The sequence below is a fragment of the Leuciscus leuciscus genome (assembly GCF_965113295.1).
Source record: "Leuciscus leuciscus genome assembly, chromosome: 1".
In the NCBI taxonomy this organism is placed as follows: domain Eukaryota; kingdom Metazoa; phylum Chordata; class Actinopteri; order Cypriniformes; family Leuciscidae; genus Leuciscus; species Leuciscus leuciscus.
The window spans coordinates 58564951-58583770 of record NC_138725.1 but is presented as its reverse complement, the minus strand read 5'-3'; the positions used below and the strand labels follow the sequence as shown (position 1 = coordinate 58583770).

General features: G+C 38.0%; 1 protein-coding gene and 3 long non-coding RNA genes across 6 annotated transcripts in view; 1 reads left to right on the top strand and 3 right to left on the bottom strand.

Annotated features, from left to right (window-relative positions):
• Positions 1-14484, top strand: part of spop (speckle type BTB/POZ protein) — an 80869-nt gene extending 66385 nt beyond the window's left edge. For all 3 annotated transcript variants that reach the window (XM_082184121.1, XM_082184123.1, XM_082184122.1), the window contains 5 exons: positions 2057-2234; positions 4693-4748; positions 10208-10330; positions 10605-10747; positions 13072-14484. In XM_082184121.1, the coding sequence (XP_082040247.1) occupies positions 2057-2234; positions 4693-4748; positions 10208-10330; positions 10605-10747; positions 13072-13216 (645 nt within the window). In that variant the 3' untranslated portion in view covers positions 13217-14484. The remainder of the gene's footprint in view (positions 1-2056; positions 2235-4692; positions 4749-10207; positions 10331-10604; positions 10748-13071) is intronic.
• Positions 2540-4686, bottom strand: LOC309509678. The gene is made up of 2 exons (XR_014209992.1): positions 2908-4686; positions 2540-2853 (listed from the first exon to the last, which is right to left on the bottom strand). It is a non-coding gene; the product is annotated as an uncharacterized lncRNA (long non-coding RNA).
• Positions 7959-10199, bottom strand: LOC309509679. Its single transcript, XR_014209993.1, has 2 exons — positions 9270-10199; positions 7959-9214 (listed from the first exon to the last, which is right to left on the bottom strand). It is a non-coding gene; the product is annotated as an uncharacterized lncRNA (long non-coding RNA).
• The window catches only part of LOC309509719, a 358786-nt gene continuing 354053 nt past the window's right edge, over positions 14088-18820 (bottom strand). The window contains exon 2 of the long non-coding RNA XR_014210022.1: positions 14088-15615. This is a non-coding gene — a long non-coding RNA (uncharacterized lncRNA). The remainder of the gene's footprint in view (positions 15616-18820) is intronic.

Genomic DNA, 18820 nt, shown 5'->3' with positions numbered 1-18820 from the left:
AATATTCGATATCCCAATTTTGCATATCGTCCAGACAACAATTTGGATATTATCGTCTAAACGATATATCGCCCACCTCTACTGAAGATAAAGTCTTGTGTTTGTAAACATACAGATTGACTCAGAACTCCAGGACTTTTTCAGCAGCATTTAACACTGTTTCTCCATAGGCTTTATAAAAAAAAATAAAAGACTTAATATTTTATATGAATAGCCATTACAACACTATCTTGAGGCTTTTTCTGTCATGTTTCATGGTAATTTGAAATGAACCAAAAATGATGAAATTACAGCGACTGATGCATTAATCACCTGCTTATAAAATGGGAACATTTACGACTGTAAGAGCATAAAAAAAAAACGATTTTATTTGATTTTTTCCCATTTTTATTTGATTTTTTTTTCAGTTTATGGATAGCAGAAAGGGTAAACAGGAAATGGTTGTATTTTTTGGGTCCCCAACCTGTCCTCATCTTGCTAGTTTTCCCGCCCTCTTTCCTTGTTTGTCCCTCTCCTTCTCGTCTGCTGTCTTCCCTGTTTTCCTTCAGGGGAAAGCCTGCTCCTCCATTAAGAACATACAAGGGTCCTTGACATTTAATTTCCTGTTTGTGGTGCTCTTTTACCCCCTTCCTCTGTGTCATACTCACTCGCCTCCATCTCCATCAGCTCCTTCTCATTCTCACTCCCTTTCACTCTTCTTCTGTCATTTTCACCCCTGTCAGCTCATAATCCTTGAATGTTTTTTAAAAAAATTTTTTTACCACAAACATTGTGAGATTGTGCTAATTGTTTAATTGGCTAAATTGAGCTTGAATGTCATTATGCAGCAAATAAGAAATTTCCAGTTTTCTAACGTTGCCTTTACACAGTTCAAATTAAATTGAATATACAGTACTTGTCTTATGATGCCCAAAATGTTGTAAAGGAAGGCAGCTTACAAGGTTTCGAAATATCCTCAGTCTTGAGGCTTGTCTGTGAGGAGTTTTGCTCATTAAGGAAATGTGCCTTATACGGCAATTAACGGTGTGAGAACCTGTGGCATTTCTCTGTGTGCGTGTGTGTGTGTGCGTGCATGTGTGTCACCTGGAGTGAGATAAATGAACCTGCTTATGTCTGCGGGAACAGGTGGCTAAGTCAGCATGGTGGCCCGCCACACACACACACCACACACACACACACACACACACACACACACACACACACACACACACACACACACACGCACACGCACGCTCACACACAGAGACCAGTAACAAATTGAGGCAATTTGTGCAAATTAAGAGATAACTAGACGGCTGCCCTTGTTGAACAGTCGTTGTAGTGTCCCCCCTGATAATCAGAATCTACCATTTTGGCTGACATATGGATGTCCTTAAATGTGTCTTTAAAATAAACACAAAGGTTAACCCCAGTGCACATGAATCTATCTGAAGTAGTGGTTGATTTGTGTGTGTGTGTGTGTGTTTTTATATAATAAATAAATAATATACATAAACATATACATTTAATACTAATATAACCGTGTTAAGTTGAAGAAAAATTATATTTAACTTTTTCATATGGTTGTCCTTAAATGTCCTTAAATGACACATGAATCTGGTGTCTTAAAGTAGTGATTGACTTCTGTGTGTTTTTTTAATGGCCACTATCGGGAGAAGGGTGGCTAATGGCTGATATAATTAATATATAATTGAATAATAATATATAACAATGTAAAGGTGCATTCAGTATTTTTTTAAAGAAATACACTGTGCTTTTTTTTTCAATACTTAGTCAACCGCACTTAAGAATATTTAAAATTGTGAACTATCAATTAACAACTTTGTCCTCTTTTGAAACTGACGCCGAGAGGAATGACCCCTTCTGTTATATCCGAAATGATCAAATATAGGCTGATTATTGGCATGGTCAATATACCAGTCTAACTACCTTTACAATGCACACGTTCAATACATGGGCTGATATGCAGGCATCTCTTTCTAGTATGATAGTATTGTTGTAACTGCAAAAATAAAAATAAATTCATGTGCAACACATTCTGTTTTTGTGAGTTTAGGTGAGTGTGGTGCAGGACTCCGTGAATATCTCGGGTCAGAACACCATGAACATGGTGAAGGTCCCTGACTGCCGCCTGGCAGATGAACTGGGCGGACTGTGGGAACATTCCAGATTCACGGACTGCTCGCTGTGTGTCGCTGGGCAAGAGTTCCAGGCGCACAAAGCTATTCTGGCAGGTATGTGGTAAACACACAGACACACACACTCGCATGCACTCTATTCACATATGCTGAGATTTGGTCATGCACAACTTTAAATAAAATTATTGCAGATGTCAACTGATATGGGTTGGCTGATTAGTCTAATTTTACTGTTATTTATATACTATGGTAATATTTGTTAATATTTTTTATTATCATTTTTCAGGGTTTAATTTCAGTTTTAGTCATTTTAGTCCTTCAACTTATTTTATTTTAGTTAGTTGGCGAGGCAACATTTCAAATTTTCCTCTTCTTTTTTTTTTTTTTTTTCAGTTATTGAAAACTATTTTTAATTGTTTTAGTTAACAACACTAATGCAGATATTTAAAGTAGGGACACACCAATCTGATGGCAAAGAACTAGCGCTGATGAAAGCCGAGTGTGTTGTTGCCTTCGTCGGGGTAAAAAGCTGCACTTGAACACACCGAGAGAACTAAAGCCGGCCGTAAGCTAGCATGCGCGTTCTGCGCCTGCGTGTAAATTAGACAACTGTCTATTTCTGCACATATATTCGTCATTCAAAAAGGAAAACCGACGCTGCAGATACACAAACCGTTAACAAAGCAGTGCGTGCTTACGGTTTTGAATATCAATCCTGCTGATCACTTTCTTTATTCCACTCCGCTCATGTTATTATTAAAATATTCGCCCAGGAACACTCAGGTAAGATGACGTAACATTAGAACTGCCTTCTATCTGTACCGTTTTTACTTCTTTGCTCGCTACTTTTATTCTAGTGAATCTCATTCACTAAACTGAACAGCCAATCAGAGTTCTCTCTCTCACCGACGGCCCGATGCCGATTCTACATGCTGAATCGGGAAAAAAAAAAATCCAACAAAAAACAGACGCCACACAACGAAATGGAACACAACAAAAAAAAAATTTTTTCGGCTTGGTGTGTCCCAGACTTTAGAGACTAAGGTGGCTGATGATGACCTATACATTAGTATAATATGATTTGCTGTTTTTGTTTGTTTGGTTTTTATTGTATTTATATGATATTTGAATTTTTGTAATTGAATTTTTGCCATGAAAATAGCCTTGAATGCTGGCATGGCACTAAATAAAACAATCTGAATCTGTATATCATTAGTACATTTTAATGACAAATTCGCAACAAGTTTACATAAAAATATGGACAAATTTATCAGTAGATTTTTGACGTCATTAAAGTCTTATCAGTAAATAATATTCAGATCTCCCTCTGGCTGTGTTCAAAGAATAAGACAGCTGTCTCATTGCCCAGTCAGTCAGTGACTCACCAGACAGCTTTTTAGTATGAAGGCGCCTTTTATGGAAACTGGTTTTACATTTCAAGAACAAATTTATGTGAGCTTTAGAGATAACCAAGTGAATATTTAATGACTACAATGCTTATATCTGGTTAAAAATTAATCTTAAGCTGAAAATGTACATGTGTAAACTATTTCGCTGTTTTTAACTGCTCTGTCACACCAGCAGTGTTTTTTATTTAATCTAACTGCTGACCCACACGCACAGGATTGTGGGATATCATAGGCAGCGAAAGACGCATATGTGTTGCCTTCAAAAATCGACCAGACAGAATTTTTGACATGATGTTAGGGGAACATTTGAATATCTTCCTACCAATGTATGCTGTCTAAGAGGGCAGCGTTGTTCAGGTTTCACACTGCCTCACTCTCTCCCGCTGTCGCTCATGGTGAGGCGGGATTCCTCGTTATCTGGCCGTACCTGGTAGTGCTCATTAATCGCCTTGGAGACTGAGCTGATCGGCTGGTGTCTGAGCTGTGATTAGACTGTGTGTGTGTGAGACTGTGTGTGTATGAGACTGTGTGTGCGCGTGAGGGAGAGAATGTGCCAGACTTCACATGCTCCTTTTAAACAAGTTAAAGTTGCCCTAGATGGATCTGACTCCATATCCAGACTTAACACAGAGGAAGGTCTGAGCCGCCACCATTCCCTGGGTTAATCAGCCAAAAGGTTCGGCAGTTGCACCAAGGCACAAGTCGTCGGAGGAACCGCTGTTAGATGTTGACTGAAACATTTCTTCAGAATCCCTGTTCATCATACCTCTTATGATTCAACACAAAAGCATTATACAAATATTTTGAATTGATTGTCATTTGCCAAGGTTCATGTAAGCAGAAATTTTCCTCATAAATGAGTAGATCGTATTATACCTTTCTTTTTCTGATTTTTATTTGTTTTATTTTATTTTTCAAGGTTTCAAAATTTGTAATGTTGTGGTTCTTCTCAGAGCTCATAGCATGAACTCTTTATCAAAGAACATTTTTAAATTGCCTTCGGAGAACATGAATGGAGGAAAATACTTGAAACCAGTGCTGCTGAAAAAGTGGCCTATCGCTGTTTTGCTCTATTATACATTTTTGACGTAAGTTTGTGTTGTGTATTAAACAAACTTTTTCTTCTCTCTCTTTTACTTTCTCAGCACGTTCTCCAGTTTTCAGCGCTATGTTTGAACACGAGATGGAGGAGAGTAAAAAGGTGAGTCGGGTGTAGTCTCCCTCCCTTCTCCCATTTTGTCTCATTAATCTTCAAAAGCATTGAGACAACTCCAGTCCTTTTAGGCTGTCACAATCACAGAGCCCCTCACACCATTTACATTTCATGTTGTTTTTCATGCAAGTGTTTTCCTGATGTCTCAATTCTGTGGTTTTTATACAGTAAGTGTATTAGTGATCTCTCAGTAAGAATTATTTTCAGTCCGGCCGTGTGTGTTTGATCTAATGCCTCTGCATTTACAGAATTACTCAACTGTACTGTGTTCCTGCTCGTTTTCAATAGCCGATCATAAATCACTATTTGCTATTTTTCTTACGTGGCTTTTTAATATGGCAGTCTTATTAGGCCTGATATAGATCACAGCAGTGAGGATAGCCTGTGTAAATCAAGAGGGCTGCACTTTGTTAAATATATTTTATATATTCGCAGCATTTTTATTGTTAGCTACAACTTAAACTATTAAAAATAATATAAAAATTAATTTTGAAATTAAAATGAAACTAAAAAGGTTTGTTGAAATACATAAAACTGAAATAAAAATAAAAATAAAGAAAAAAATTATACAAAATAATAAAAGGACACTAATATAAATATAAAAAATAAAAGCTAATTCATTATATGAATAAGTACTGCAATAGTATATAAATTATCCTGAAATTACACCCCTACCCTTCCCCTGACAGACTTCCTGCTCTTCCTCCTTATCATCTGATATTCACATATTTCACCATCTGCTGATCCAGTATTCCTCTGCCTCCCTCCTCCTGTCGTTCTCTCCATATCCCTCCTTTCCCAGAGTTTCATCATGCACCATTTTTTGGGACAGGATGTGCTTGCTTTTGGGGTTTGTGAAGCAGTGAGATTTCCTGTTGTTCCTTTTGCTTGTGTGGCTTATTAACTTTGTGAGGGTCCATGCAAATATGTGAGACTGAGTTAAGTGCTAAGAGAAGTGTGTGTGTGTGGTTAATAGATGAATGTTGGGATCTGGGGCTCAGTTTGCGTATAGGCACGTGTGAAAGCGAGTGTGTCAGGTCTAGATGATGGTTGGGGCTCAGTGATTTAGCTGTGGCATCTGTAGAATATTGATGGCTTTGATGCTCAAATAGAGAAAATCTCAAGAGAATAGAGAGGAAATGCCTCATCAGAGAGAGACTAAACAGATGAGTTGCCCTTTATATCTAAAGGAAAGACTCCTGAAAATCTGCACATGAGCTTGTCTGGATACTTCAGTGACTTTTCACACCAGAGCTTCAGGTGTGGACCGGAGTACTTTTGATGGCCAAGTTCTTTTTTCTTTTCTTTTTTGGTTGGTGTGGAGCTGTTTTAGGAACTGAAAACCTGCGATCTTCATCTCTTGCAGTGCATCCACATGCATCATGTTAAAAGGATAGTTTTCTTTAAAAAAAAAAAGAAAAAAAAAGGGAATCTTATGCAGGGCTCGACATTAAGCCTTTTCATGTGCTTGTCCTTCGGACAAGTAAATCTGTCATTTACTTGTCCGAGTAAAAAAGTTGCTTGTCCGAATAATAATAATATTAATAATAATTATTTTTATTATTATAATTTTTTAATATAATTGATTTATTCTGAAGCAATATTCTTATCAGTGTTAAATCAGCTTTGATATATTTAAAGCTACAATATGTTGCTGTTGTTTTTTCGCCGCTAGGGGTCGCTAACCTCTTACAATAACAAAGGCAAAGATTGATGACGCAGTGAATAAGTGGAATCATGGAACTTGTCGTCATGCCGATGGATCTAATAATGTTTATTGATGAGTGAATACATTCATGTTTTTTAACATGACTGTGGTATGAAGCAGGGCGCGATTCCTAATGAGAGACAGATGTCGGCGCCACACGCAAGTCCCGCGGATTTAAAGGAATGAGGACATTTAATTCTACCGAACCACCCGCAAGTGCTGAATTACTACTCACACATGTCAGTTTATTAGACGAATGAAACTTGTGAGGTAACGCAGCACTGTTTCACTTGGTCTAACGTTACACTATCATACTGAACTGCATTTGAGTGAGTTGAAAGTTATAATGTTATTCTATGTGTTAGTTTGTTGACTCTATGAGACTAGCAGTAAGCTAGATCAACATTAGAATAACATACTGATCATATTCTAATATTTCATCATGTTGAGCTATATAACATTGATTAGTTTTAAGTACATTTGCTCACCTGTCTAATAAAGTATATGCAAGAGCGGCGTCCCGGTCAAGTCGTGACTCGTGAAGCTCTGTCAAGTCCAAGTTAGTTGCGGACGTGTAGCTCTCGGCGTCTCAAACGCCACACTGATATTGATCCTCGTTTTAGTTCTCCTTTTGTCCCAAAGTCTGCTTGCCATGGTCCATAATGTTTGAATGAAACAACAGTGTGCCGCTAGACGTAACGCAGTTGTCCATGTCTGTCGCCATGGTTACTATGGCAGTACAAGCGGAAACTAGGGATAACGCGGATATTAAGTCATTGACTGGCTTACAAGTTACAAGGGACGGGCACTATTTAAAATTGTGAATTTCTCTGAATTTACAAATTCTTGGAAACATTTAGCATAATGTAAGCAGCCAATTTAAAGAAAAAACACTGTGCAAGTGTTTTTTTGGATATTTTGATATCATATATATATTATATTACATATTGTTCCTTTAAATCTGCATATTGTAATATCTGCAATATGACCTAATTTTAACTATTGTATGAAATCAATGTCACATTTTCAATCATTATGGTATTCAGGAAAACAGCACTTGTGTGAGGTTGCTTAACTGTATCATGTTAAAAATATCTCCATTTTGAATATTTATCAGTAAATATGTTGTTAACTGAGTTTCATTGTGTGTGCACAACCTTGTTACCGTCAGTAATACATTATCCACTATCGATCGCAACTTACAATAAGTGTGTTAAAATCAGAAACATTCTCTCGTTTTAGTGATTCCCTAGTTATTTTTTTGTTATTGACGTTCTAATTAAGGTTCTTGTCCGGTCGGGCAAGTAAAATTCTTATTTACTTGCCCCTTCAAAAAATCCACTTGTCCCGGACAAGTGTTAATGTCGAGCCCTGATTATGTTGTCATTTACTCACCCTCATTTATTTGAAATAGAAATCTTGTTTAACATTATAAATGTCTTTACTGTCACTGTTAATTTAATGCATCCTTACTTAAAAAAAAAAAAGTATTGATTTCGATACATAAAATCCTACTCACTGAATTATGAACGGTAGTGTAGGTTTGGAATGTCACGACTGTGTGTGAATTCTTACGTTTGGCCAAACCAACCTCTTGTAGTTTTGGTCATAGAATAGAAAGCATCACAGCCTTACATTTTTTTGTGTGTGACTTTGCCTCGTAATTTTTACCTAGTTACTGTAAGGGACTCGTCCAGTGTTCACTTGAACGGGCCGTAACTATCAGCTCTGCAGCTGATATTAATATCCAAACTATAGTGAAAACACTATTTATTAGCACGGTAAACTAACCATCATTTATTTAACCCTTCTTTCGTTTTTTAGGTGGGTTATTACATTTTATGTCAAAGCCACCAATTCATCAGTTCAGTCTGGAGGCTACTTGCATTTGTCTTTGCGTTCCTTTGGGGATTCCGTCCTTTGCTCGAAAAAGGTTTTTTTTTCTGGGTTTGTTGATTGGCTGGCGGTCTTGTCGTGTCTGGATTGATGTCTTGAGCGGCCAATCATGCGGTGTGTTGCCGGATGGATGGAAAGTCTTTGGAAGTCCTTGAACTTTGCAGCAAAACTTAACTTAGGACCGAGACTCTCAATGGAAAAGAAAAGAAACAAAGTAAGAGAAAGAAAAGTGAGACGAGAGTTATTAGATGGCTTGAAAGAAGCTGTTCTTCTGATCTTGATCTGGTTCTTCATCTGCTCGTTTACATGTCTACATGTCTCCTCTACATGTTTCGTCTAATGCTTTGTTCGTGTCCTAAGATTTTTAACTTGAATGCTTGTCCAGCCTCTCAGGGGAGTTCTGACCAATTAGACTCTCTTTAGTTCAGAGGTGGCTGTTCCTCTTCCTCTCACTATAAAATACACTATCTGACAAGACCCTTGGTGTTTTAACTTTCCAGCTCTAGCAGAGAGTAAAGTTTAGTTATGATTTCTTATTATAAGGATACAATATATTTTGCACAGATTTGAATCAAGCCATCTTCTGAATTATGAGCATACGATCATACTGATAGGAAACAAGAAACACTTTGTCAACCATCTAATAGTTATAACAATTGCATTACTTATGTGATCTAATAGACATGATATAGAATTATTCAGTTGAATGATGTTTAATTATAAGTCAATCTAGAATTTTGGAGTGATGATGCATTCTAATAATTTAAAAGCATGTCTGTGGATTTCTCTGTGGATTTCAATCCTGTGGTAAGATAGGTCATTCAAAGGTTTTAAGAATTGGATCTTTTGTCTTGGGATCAAACAACCTCTGGTGTTAACTTTGTGGTTTTCCTTGTGCTGGTCACGATGTCTCGTACTTTTGACCATTAGTCTTGGGTTAACTGCCTAATGTTGACACGTTCTTCCTTTAGCCAGGCTCATCTTTACAAGCTTGCATTGCCATAAAGTACTTAGCTTGGGGGGGTTCGTTAGTTTGCTCAGACTCAAATGGCAGATTGTCTGATTTGGATCCGGAGTTTCTATGAAATTCTGCTTTAGTCTGAACAATTAATTTGGGTCTGGTTCATTCTCAAATCCTACATTACATTTGCAATTCGTTTTTTTTATTATGATACTCCCAATCTGCAGGGGGAGTGAGGTAAAACTTTGTGTAAGAAAAGCCTGAGATTTGACTGTTGCCGCATCTTTAGGCTACACAGACTTTTATATTCTGTAGTAGCCTTTAATAAATTGTGTTTTTCTTTTGAGTGAACTTTTTCATTTGACCTTGCCGTGTGTCTGTGGGTGGGGTGGAGTTCCTAGCAGTAGCTGGATTAATTAGTTTAGCTGTGATGGACGGGCTGGGACGGAAAAGCCTTTGTTACCAGCACGACAATCGACAAAGAGTTTGTGCTCCGGCAGCCTTGGGCAGAAGAGAGAAACTCGCAGCACTCATTCCGGAACATTGATCAGGGCAGGAACAGAAAATGGATTGAGGCTTTCTGAACTATATATTAATTTGCTTTTAGCCACTCTGTCCTTTTGTGTGCTCGTATGCACTCTACGGTGGAGGTCGTCTGAATTTGGTGTGTTCGCTGTTAATGAGTGGAAAAGCCAGATTTCGACACAATTACGCATTATGCTTCAACAGTTTTAACACCCTGAACTGCATCAGGTCCAATTACATCAGCTCTTAAAACGTCAAAAGCTCAGTTAGTAGACTGACAGCAATCTTGAGGGTTTTCCGACCTGATGTTCTCTGAGACGTAAGGTTGACCAGATTCTGCTGTGACTTCCTGCCTAGAACCGAGTGGAGATAAACGACGTGGAGGCTGAGGTCTTTAAAGAGATGATGTTCTTCATCTACACTGGCAAAGCACCCAATCTGGACAAGATGGCTGACGACCTGCTCGCTGCTGCTGACAAGGCGAGTATTGCGCAAGCACTAACACCAAATTTAGCTATATAAAGACCAAACAGAGGAAGACGTTTTTTTTAAAGCCACGATGGCATTTTTTGCCCCTTCACAGTCATGCATTCACATTTTTCTTGCCAGACACACCAATAAAATGACCAGAATGTGCATGTGTCATGAGCAGCAAGCTAAAATGATAATCAAGTATTGGTTGCAAATAGTACGTGCTTTGTTTTGCCAACTCTAGCATGCATATTTTTATTGAAGTGCATGCCTCTGTCTTTAGTATGCTCTAGAGCGGTTGAAGGTGATGTGTGAGGACGCTCTGTGCACCAGTCTGTCCGTTGAAAACGCAGCAGAGATTCTGATCTTGGCTGACCTGCACAGCGCTGACCAGCTCAAGACGCAGGCCGTCGACTTCATCAACTAGTGAGTGGTACTCCAGTCAGTAGTTCAGATTTTACTTGACCTGCCTACATTTTCAGTGGCCCCACCAAAATAAATTGATTAACATTTAATAATGGCAATATTTAAATTTATTTACACACACACACGCACACATTACAAATACAAATATTTATTTTTTAATTGTATACTATATATAATAACAACAAATACATTTACCAGTTCCTTTCAATCTTAGAATAGCAAATACTGTTTGAGTTCTTTCAATTTACTGTTATTTTCACTCAGTCCCCTCCTCTGTTTTCTCCACAGTCCACACTTATCTTTTATACACTATATTGTCTTTTTTTTCCTTTTTTTTTAACTAGCTTGTTCAGTCTGTCTTTGCAGCAGCTTTATTGGACGGTGTAATTTTGAGTTCATTTTGTGGATGGCAGTAACTTGGCTGGCATTAAGCTGGACTGTGGCCATATCATTTCTGTTCTCTCTCTCTCCATCTCTATACAAAACACCCACCGCCACAACAACAGCAGAGACAGGGAGATCAATAACAAGGGCAACACAGAAAATAAACATGCACACCAGCACCCCCTCCCAAAATGATTCGTCCTCTCTGCCCTTCTTTTCCTGCTTTCATGTTTGCTGCTTATGTTATTGGTTTATGTGCTCGTCTTCCTCTTCTCAAATGGTTTTATTGCGGCATGTTGGAGTTTAGTGTCAGAGTGCAGCAGTTTTCCACACAGTGCCAGACTTTGTCCAGTCATCACAGGACAAGGACTGCCAGCAGGAGCATCCATCCCCCCTGCTCAGGAAAAGAAAGTGAAATTTTGCAAATGAATACATTTAAAACAATACAATGAAATATGTTTTCTATTGCAACTAAACACAACTACAAGCATAAAACATGGCCACTGTATTCCGATTCAAGAACGAATGACTCATGATCTGGTTCTTTTTTGGTTTGAGATTTAAACAAATCTTTCTCCTAATTTTTTTTTTATAAAAGCCTTTCCGACAGACTCTCTAAAAGGAATTTTGTACTTTCTTATATAATAATTGCTGAGTATACTTAAAAAAATGGTGAGACAAAAAAAAAAAAAATGCGTAAAACCTTTTTTACTAAACTAAAGAGAAATAAGTTGTGTAATGTATGCATAGAGAGTAAATGGTTATAAAGATTCTTCAAGAAAAATTTTGGCAATCTGAAAGGTCTTAAAACCGTTTACATGACTCGTTAACAGAATCATGTGGAGCGAATAATGGATTAACATCCGATGTACTAAATTGCAAGTACTAGAAGAATTGGGATGTATCAATATTTATTGGGAGATTTTAGAGATTTTTCTAATTTATTGGTTTCAATATTTAATAGTGCATGCCCATGTCCTATATTACCTTCTGCTGTTTTCTAGCTCATTTAAAGTTAATCTTTAAAAACAAAATACTCTAATTTAAATATCTATTTTTCATGATGTTTTATAATGTTGTATAAAAAATTGATTTTAGTTTTCAGTGTTTATTTTTAATTTGTTAATTTATTATATATATATATATATATATATATATATATATATATATATATATATATATATATATATATATATAAATTAATTAATTAAAAAATATATATATATATAAATTCAGTTGTTGTTCATTTTTCAGATATTCAGCCATAACATAAAAAAAAAATACTTATAGGTATTGGCCAGAATTGTAATATCAGTGCATCTTTAGAAAGATTGTGCTCTTGCAAAAGATGTGGGTTTAAGTCATACAGCATGTCCTATTCCCATTCCCCCCTATTCATCATATCACCATTGTTTCCTGTCATGTCTACTTTTGCCATCTATAAAGTGGCAAAGAATTCCTAAAATATTGGATTACACCAGTGCATGAATCCTGAGCAAACACTTTCAAATTAACTTCTAAATGCTTGATAAATGTATAGATTTTTTTCCACTGACACATTTACAAACACAAGACTTTTTCATATAAAAGCTGTCTTGTTTACTTCCCATTTATTCTGGAAAGCTTGTGCTTGTAACCTGTTCTTTGTGGATGGTTGACCGCGCCGTGACCTTTTGCATTGGGGAAAGTGGTATGGGTATCTGCCCGCAAAACCTGATGTCGACACTGCGAGCAAGAGCTGCAATTAATGCCAAGTGTTTGGGGGCAACAGCGTGGTGGGGTTAGGAGGAGGTCAGCGTCTCGCACACAAACACACTCAGAGTAAATGTCGTTAAAGGCCATTTTTTGGTGTGCGTGATAGTGCAGTGTGAATGCCCTCGGGATGCTGAGCTCAGCGAAGAGGGTTGTGTTCTAAATGTTTCTCTCTCTCTTTCTCTCAGCCATGCGTCTGATGTGATGGAGACCTCAGGGTGGAAGTCGATGGTGGCGTCTCATCCTCACCTGGTTGCCGAGGCATACCGCTCCCTGGCGTCCGCCCAGTGCCCTTTCCTGGGCCCTCCCCGCAAACGACTCAAACAGTCTTAGTGCCACCCCTTACGGTTACCTAACCCGCACACCTGCACACACACTCAACAGACAACTGCCTACAAGAGGGGGGGGGGGCGTTATTTTAGATTTACATCCCCCCCCAAGCGCTGTCCCTTTAGATGCCTAAACCAGCTCTTGACCTGCCCCCTTCCTTCACGTTATCCAGACAGAACCCTCCAGCGCCGAGGACCCTGTTTGTCGCTGCCCCACCATCGGGTTCCTCCGTGTTGAGTATTGAGTGTGGAGGCTGCCGCAGGTCGATTTCTGTCCAAAAATGTGGCCATCCTCTGCATCAGTCTGGCTGTCTGTTCCAGAGAGAAATGATTCTGTTGGACTGAATTCATGAGCGTGGGTGGATGGATCAAGGTTGAGCTTTTTGGTTGGGCAGTTAAACATGAGATGGATTAAGACTGGACTTTTTACGTAACTCCTTCCACTGGCACTACCTTGTGCTCTCCTTCACTGTGTGAACCGGTTCTCCATCTTCGCTTCATCCCTCCTTCCAAAAAATGATTGGCCGGCAGACATTCCCCTTTACAGTCATGGATTGAGGTTTTGTTCTTTCGAAAAGGAATAGAGGACAAACTCCGTTATCATTGCGAAATAACTTTTTAATAGGTAGCATGTGTCTTCGTAATGACGACATCAGCGTTTAGTAGATTCCTGTGTGACTATGAATCCTGTGTGACAACAAACAACCTTTTCCAGAACTGTCCTCTGCTTCTTGGGAAAATTGAAACCTAGAACTTGCCACCTTTATGAACTTTGACTTACAACCCACAAGCTAGCCTGACTTCCAAATGGAGATGGAGTTAAAATGGACTTACAGTGGTTTGGTCTCCTTTTACAGGGTGAATAAATTGACGAATCCAGTGAGGAGTGTAAAAATGGGGAAATGCTCATGGAACTCTTTATTTTATTTTTATTTTTCCTTGTGATGTTCATTTGAGATTTTTCCTCCTTGTAGCACTTGTGTATTTGAATCCAGGCTTTCTGTATGAAAAAAAAAAAGCCAAAAAAACACAAACCTGTCTGTGTTTGTGTATTTCTTCTTGTTTTGTAACAGCCACAACATGATGTTTGTGTTATGGGCATATCTTAGCGGTTATCCTGCTTTCTGCTGATTTCATTATATCTTTATATTTGGTCTCAGTCATGGATTAGACAAATCTGGAGCTCTTGCTGAAACAGAAAATTGGCTTTTTTAAATAAATAAAAGCCTGTCCGACAGACAACATACAGGGTTTTTGGTTCCATAAAATGAATTTTGTACGGGTCTTAATCTTGGTTGTAATACAACAACAACAAAACCTATCACACATAATAATTGCTGAGCATGCTCACAAAAATTGGGTAAAACATAACCAAAAAATAATTAAATAAAATGAAACCTTTTCGAAACTGAAGAGAAAAGAAAAGACAACAGAGACCAAAGTTCAGTTTAACAGAGACCAAAGGCACCCGATATATTTCAAGTGAAAACGTAGAACAAACGGTGTGACGTCGTTCTGAACAAAGTCAGGCCAAAATGAAGTTTGTTTTGTGTTCCTGTCGGGAGTTTGAAACGGCTTGCCAAAGCGAGCTTTCCGGAAAAATGTCATTGAACTACCATTGGTCTGTGGCGATGATGTAATAGGTAGGTGATGCTCTGAGACTCCGCCTGCTTTGACATGGAAATATGTCTGCAAGTAAAAACATATATACACTGGAGAGTCACTTTATTGTAGAAGTTGAATTTGTAATTCTAATTGAAAGAGACGCAGACCTTTTTTTTTGTTTTGTTTAATACTGTAAAGCTGCTTTAAAACGATCTATTGTATAATGTGCTATGGGAGTAAATGTGACGTGACTTTACTGAAGTGCTGACTTGCAGATGTCGTGCAAACATTCACTTCGCTATGATCAGATGCTTTCTTTACTACCATTTTCTCACAACTGTCATTTTATTTTATTGAGAGGAAAGCGCGGAGCACATATTCATCTAAAGGTCGTTCTCGGCAGTGTCGGGATGTATACTGCTGGTCTCTTATTCTGAACTTTTTACTCCTAAGCGTAGAACAAAGAAGAACTTCGTTCGCCTTCGGTATATTGGTGCCTAAAAGGGTCATACATATTCTTCATGAAAAATTTGACATACTGGAATGGTTCTTAGCGACAAAAGGACTTGAATGAATTACTTATAATCAGCAACATTGAAATGCAAGATAAATACTACTAAAATTGTTTTGTAAATTTTATTTTATTATTATTTTTATTAAGCAAAACTTTTTACTGATTAGTCCTCCAGATATAATTCAGTGCTTAGTCTCTTTGCAGAATGTCATTCTTCTACACTACTTGTATTATTTGTGCAGTGTGTGTTCTGTCATATTCAGATGTTCTTTATTTATGGAGTACTTGTTAAATAGCATTTATTTAAATGGCACTTGCTGAAATTAATTAATTGGGTCTCTCTCTCTCTCTATCTCTCTCTCTCTCTATCTATCTCTCTCTATCTCTCTCTATCTATCTATCTATCTATCTATCTCTCTCGCTCTCTCGCTCTCTATCTATCTATCTCTCGCTCGCTCGCGCTCTCTCTCGCTCTCTCTCTCTCTCTCTATCTCTCTCTATCTCTCTCTCTATCTCTCTCTATCTCTCTCTCTCGCTCTATCTATCTATCTTCTATCTATCTATCTATCTATCTCTCTCTCTCTCTCTCTCTCTCTCTCTCTCTCTCTCTCTCTCTCTCTCTCCTCTCTCTCCTCTCTCTCTCTCTCTCTCTCTCTCCTCTCTCTCTCTCTCTCTCTCTCTCTCTCTCTCTCTCTCTCTCTCTCTCTCTCTCTCTCTGACATCATACCTAAATTAACAAATCCGGATTAATACAGGGATGAGACATTTTTCTAGCCCAGCCCGGCAGTTAGCATCACACTGGTTCGACAAAAACCCAATAGGATTTTTTAAAAAAATTTTTTTTGGATAATTGCAGAAAATAAGGTCTGTGAATAACAAAACGTTTGATTCTTGCACGCTTTGTTCATCGTCATAATCTTCACAAATGAACAACTTTTATGAATTTTGAAGCGCAAATACAATCTGCAGAAGTCAAAAGCTAAACGTAGGCTATAAACGAACTACACCGTGGTCACATCATGGCTTTGACGTCACCATCACTAAGCTTCTGACAGTTTCGAGCTAATAGTTTGCAAGCGTGCGATTACAAATGAGGCTGAGAAAGGATAATGAGTAGATGAGTTTACCTGTTCAGCTGAAGACAACCTCTGTAGTCCCATTTAGCCACTTGTTAACAACTGCATTAGTCAAGACAATTATAAGCATTCAAATAAATCACAAGAGAGTAGTACTGATGTATTTTATGTTATAGAATAAAACGTGAAAATATCTTTAGCTTGTGCTCACCACAGACCTTACTTCAGGTATTTAACCAAAAACCCATTTAAAAAAAAAAAACATTGACTTTGGGATGATGAAACCAGAAGTGCTGAAATGCTGACTCGTTTCTGGGTTTTGGCCTACAAAAATACATCATCCCTGCAGCGCTCTTTTTAAGTCTCATTCTTCTGCTTGAGATATAAGGCCCAATCACACCAAGAGCAATAACTAGAAAGATAACCGCTATAGCTGTGGCGTGGATATCCCTATTTTCATAGAATTATAACAATTGTTAATACTTTATAGTTATCGTTATCCTCCTTGGTGTAAATGGGCCAATAGAGCTCGACATAACAGAATGTTGCTGTGTAACAAAACCGCTTGAACAATGAATTGACAAATCAGACACCAGAACTGGAACTACCCGTTTTGTAATATACATATACAATACAGTGGGGTCCAAAAGACCACAAGTGAAAATGCAATTTTTTTTCATTACAAATAGTGATGTGTGTATAACAAATTTGGTTAGTGACCTAGATATACAGTAGTGCCTTCATAATATTTTCTTTGAAATGTTTCAACATCTTAACTTTAAATAAGATATGTAGTCACAGATTTTCAGTGTGGACCCCACTTTATATTTACCAAAAACATGAACAAATTTCATGCTGTTCCATTTTTCTTCCTTCTAATGAGACTCGGGTCGGCGGCTCCTCTGATTTACCAGCTGGAAACTGATCGCAATAAGCTTGGCTGAAGTGTTTTCTAGAACTTACCTGCAGGCTGTTTCATATAACAGGTCTGATGGGCTTAACAGTGGATTAGATGTGAAAAGGTGGTACTTGCTGGTGTTTTGTGTGGATTTATTTATTTTTATTTTATTTTTTGTATCCCAAGTACATCCTGAGCTGCTTCTAATTGAGTTTTTTTTTTTCTCTTCTTCTTCTCAAAGCCTTTTGGAATTCTAATACTCTCTCTGCTCTGTTTAACAAGACTCAGGAAAAAAAACACTTACGAATATTAGATACGCGTGGCCCGTATAATCCCCTGTGGGTGGAATGTGTGAGTTTTGTGTTTGTTTGTTTTCTTATATATTCATGTTTGTGTGGCATGAATGCGCTTATAAAGATGTGTGCTGCCATGTGTGCAGGTAAGCTCATAAAAGAACTGTGTGTGTGTGTGTGTGTGTGTGTGTGTGTGTGTGTGTGTGTGTGTGTCTCATCCTTGAGCGTCTGGAATGAAGCATTTGTTTGTGTATTGATGGTTCAGTTCTGGCATTATGAGGATCTTGCTCAAGGTTTCTGAACCCATTCAGTTTTGAACCACTTTACTGAGACATCCAGCACAGTTTCCTCATGTCACAGTTCCCTTTTTGCTTGTGAATCTGTATTTATTTATTTTACCTCTGTCTGTACATGTCCAATTTGCAATCAAGTGTGCGATTTATGTCGCTATACTGTGAGATCAATACAACATCTGTTGATCGATAGATACAAGAGCACAAATGGCCAATCACCAGTGCTCCGTCTGACTCTCCATCACTCTGTGTCTTTTATTGAATGGAGGGTTATAGCAGGTCAAGTCTGCAAACAGGATGAACAGCTCTCCAAGAGAAAGCTGCAGCGAGAGGGGAGATGGATGGATGGATGGATGGATGGATGGATGGATGGATGGATGGATGGATGGATGGATGGATGGATGGATGGATGGATGGATGGATGGATGGATGGATGGATGGATGGATGGATGGATGGATGGATGGATGGATGGATGGATGGATGGATGGATGGATGGATGGATGGATGGATGGATGGATGGATGGATGGATGGATGGATGGATGGTGTTGTGCACTGGCTGTCCAAACTAAAAAGGTGGAGAGCGTGAAAAGGTATTAGTGGTTATTAGGGTGTGAAAACAGAACAACACAATTACGTCTGATACTGCTATAAACAGGTGCACGTGTCGTTTTGCTGTCGCATTAATACATCTTTGGCCAAAGTCATTATATATGTAAGTATATATATGTAGGTATACAGTATAAGTAAGTAACAAAAAATGTTTCCTCCTTATATATGTAAGTAACTAAATATATATATACATTTTTAAAAAAATTGTTACTTACGAATTTTAGTCCGTTACTGATTCTAAATTACATTGCACATTTTAGGTAATATAATATGACAATTTATTGATTATTTTTGACCCAACTCGTTTATATAAAATAA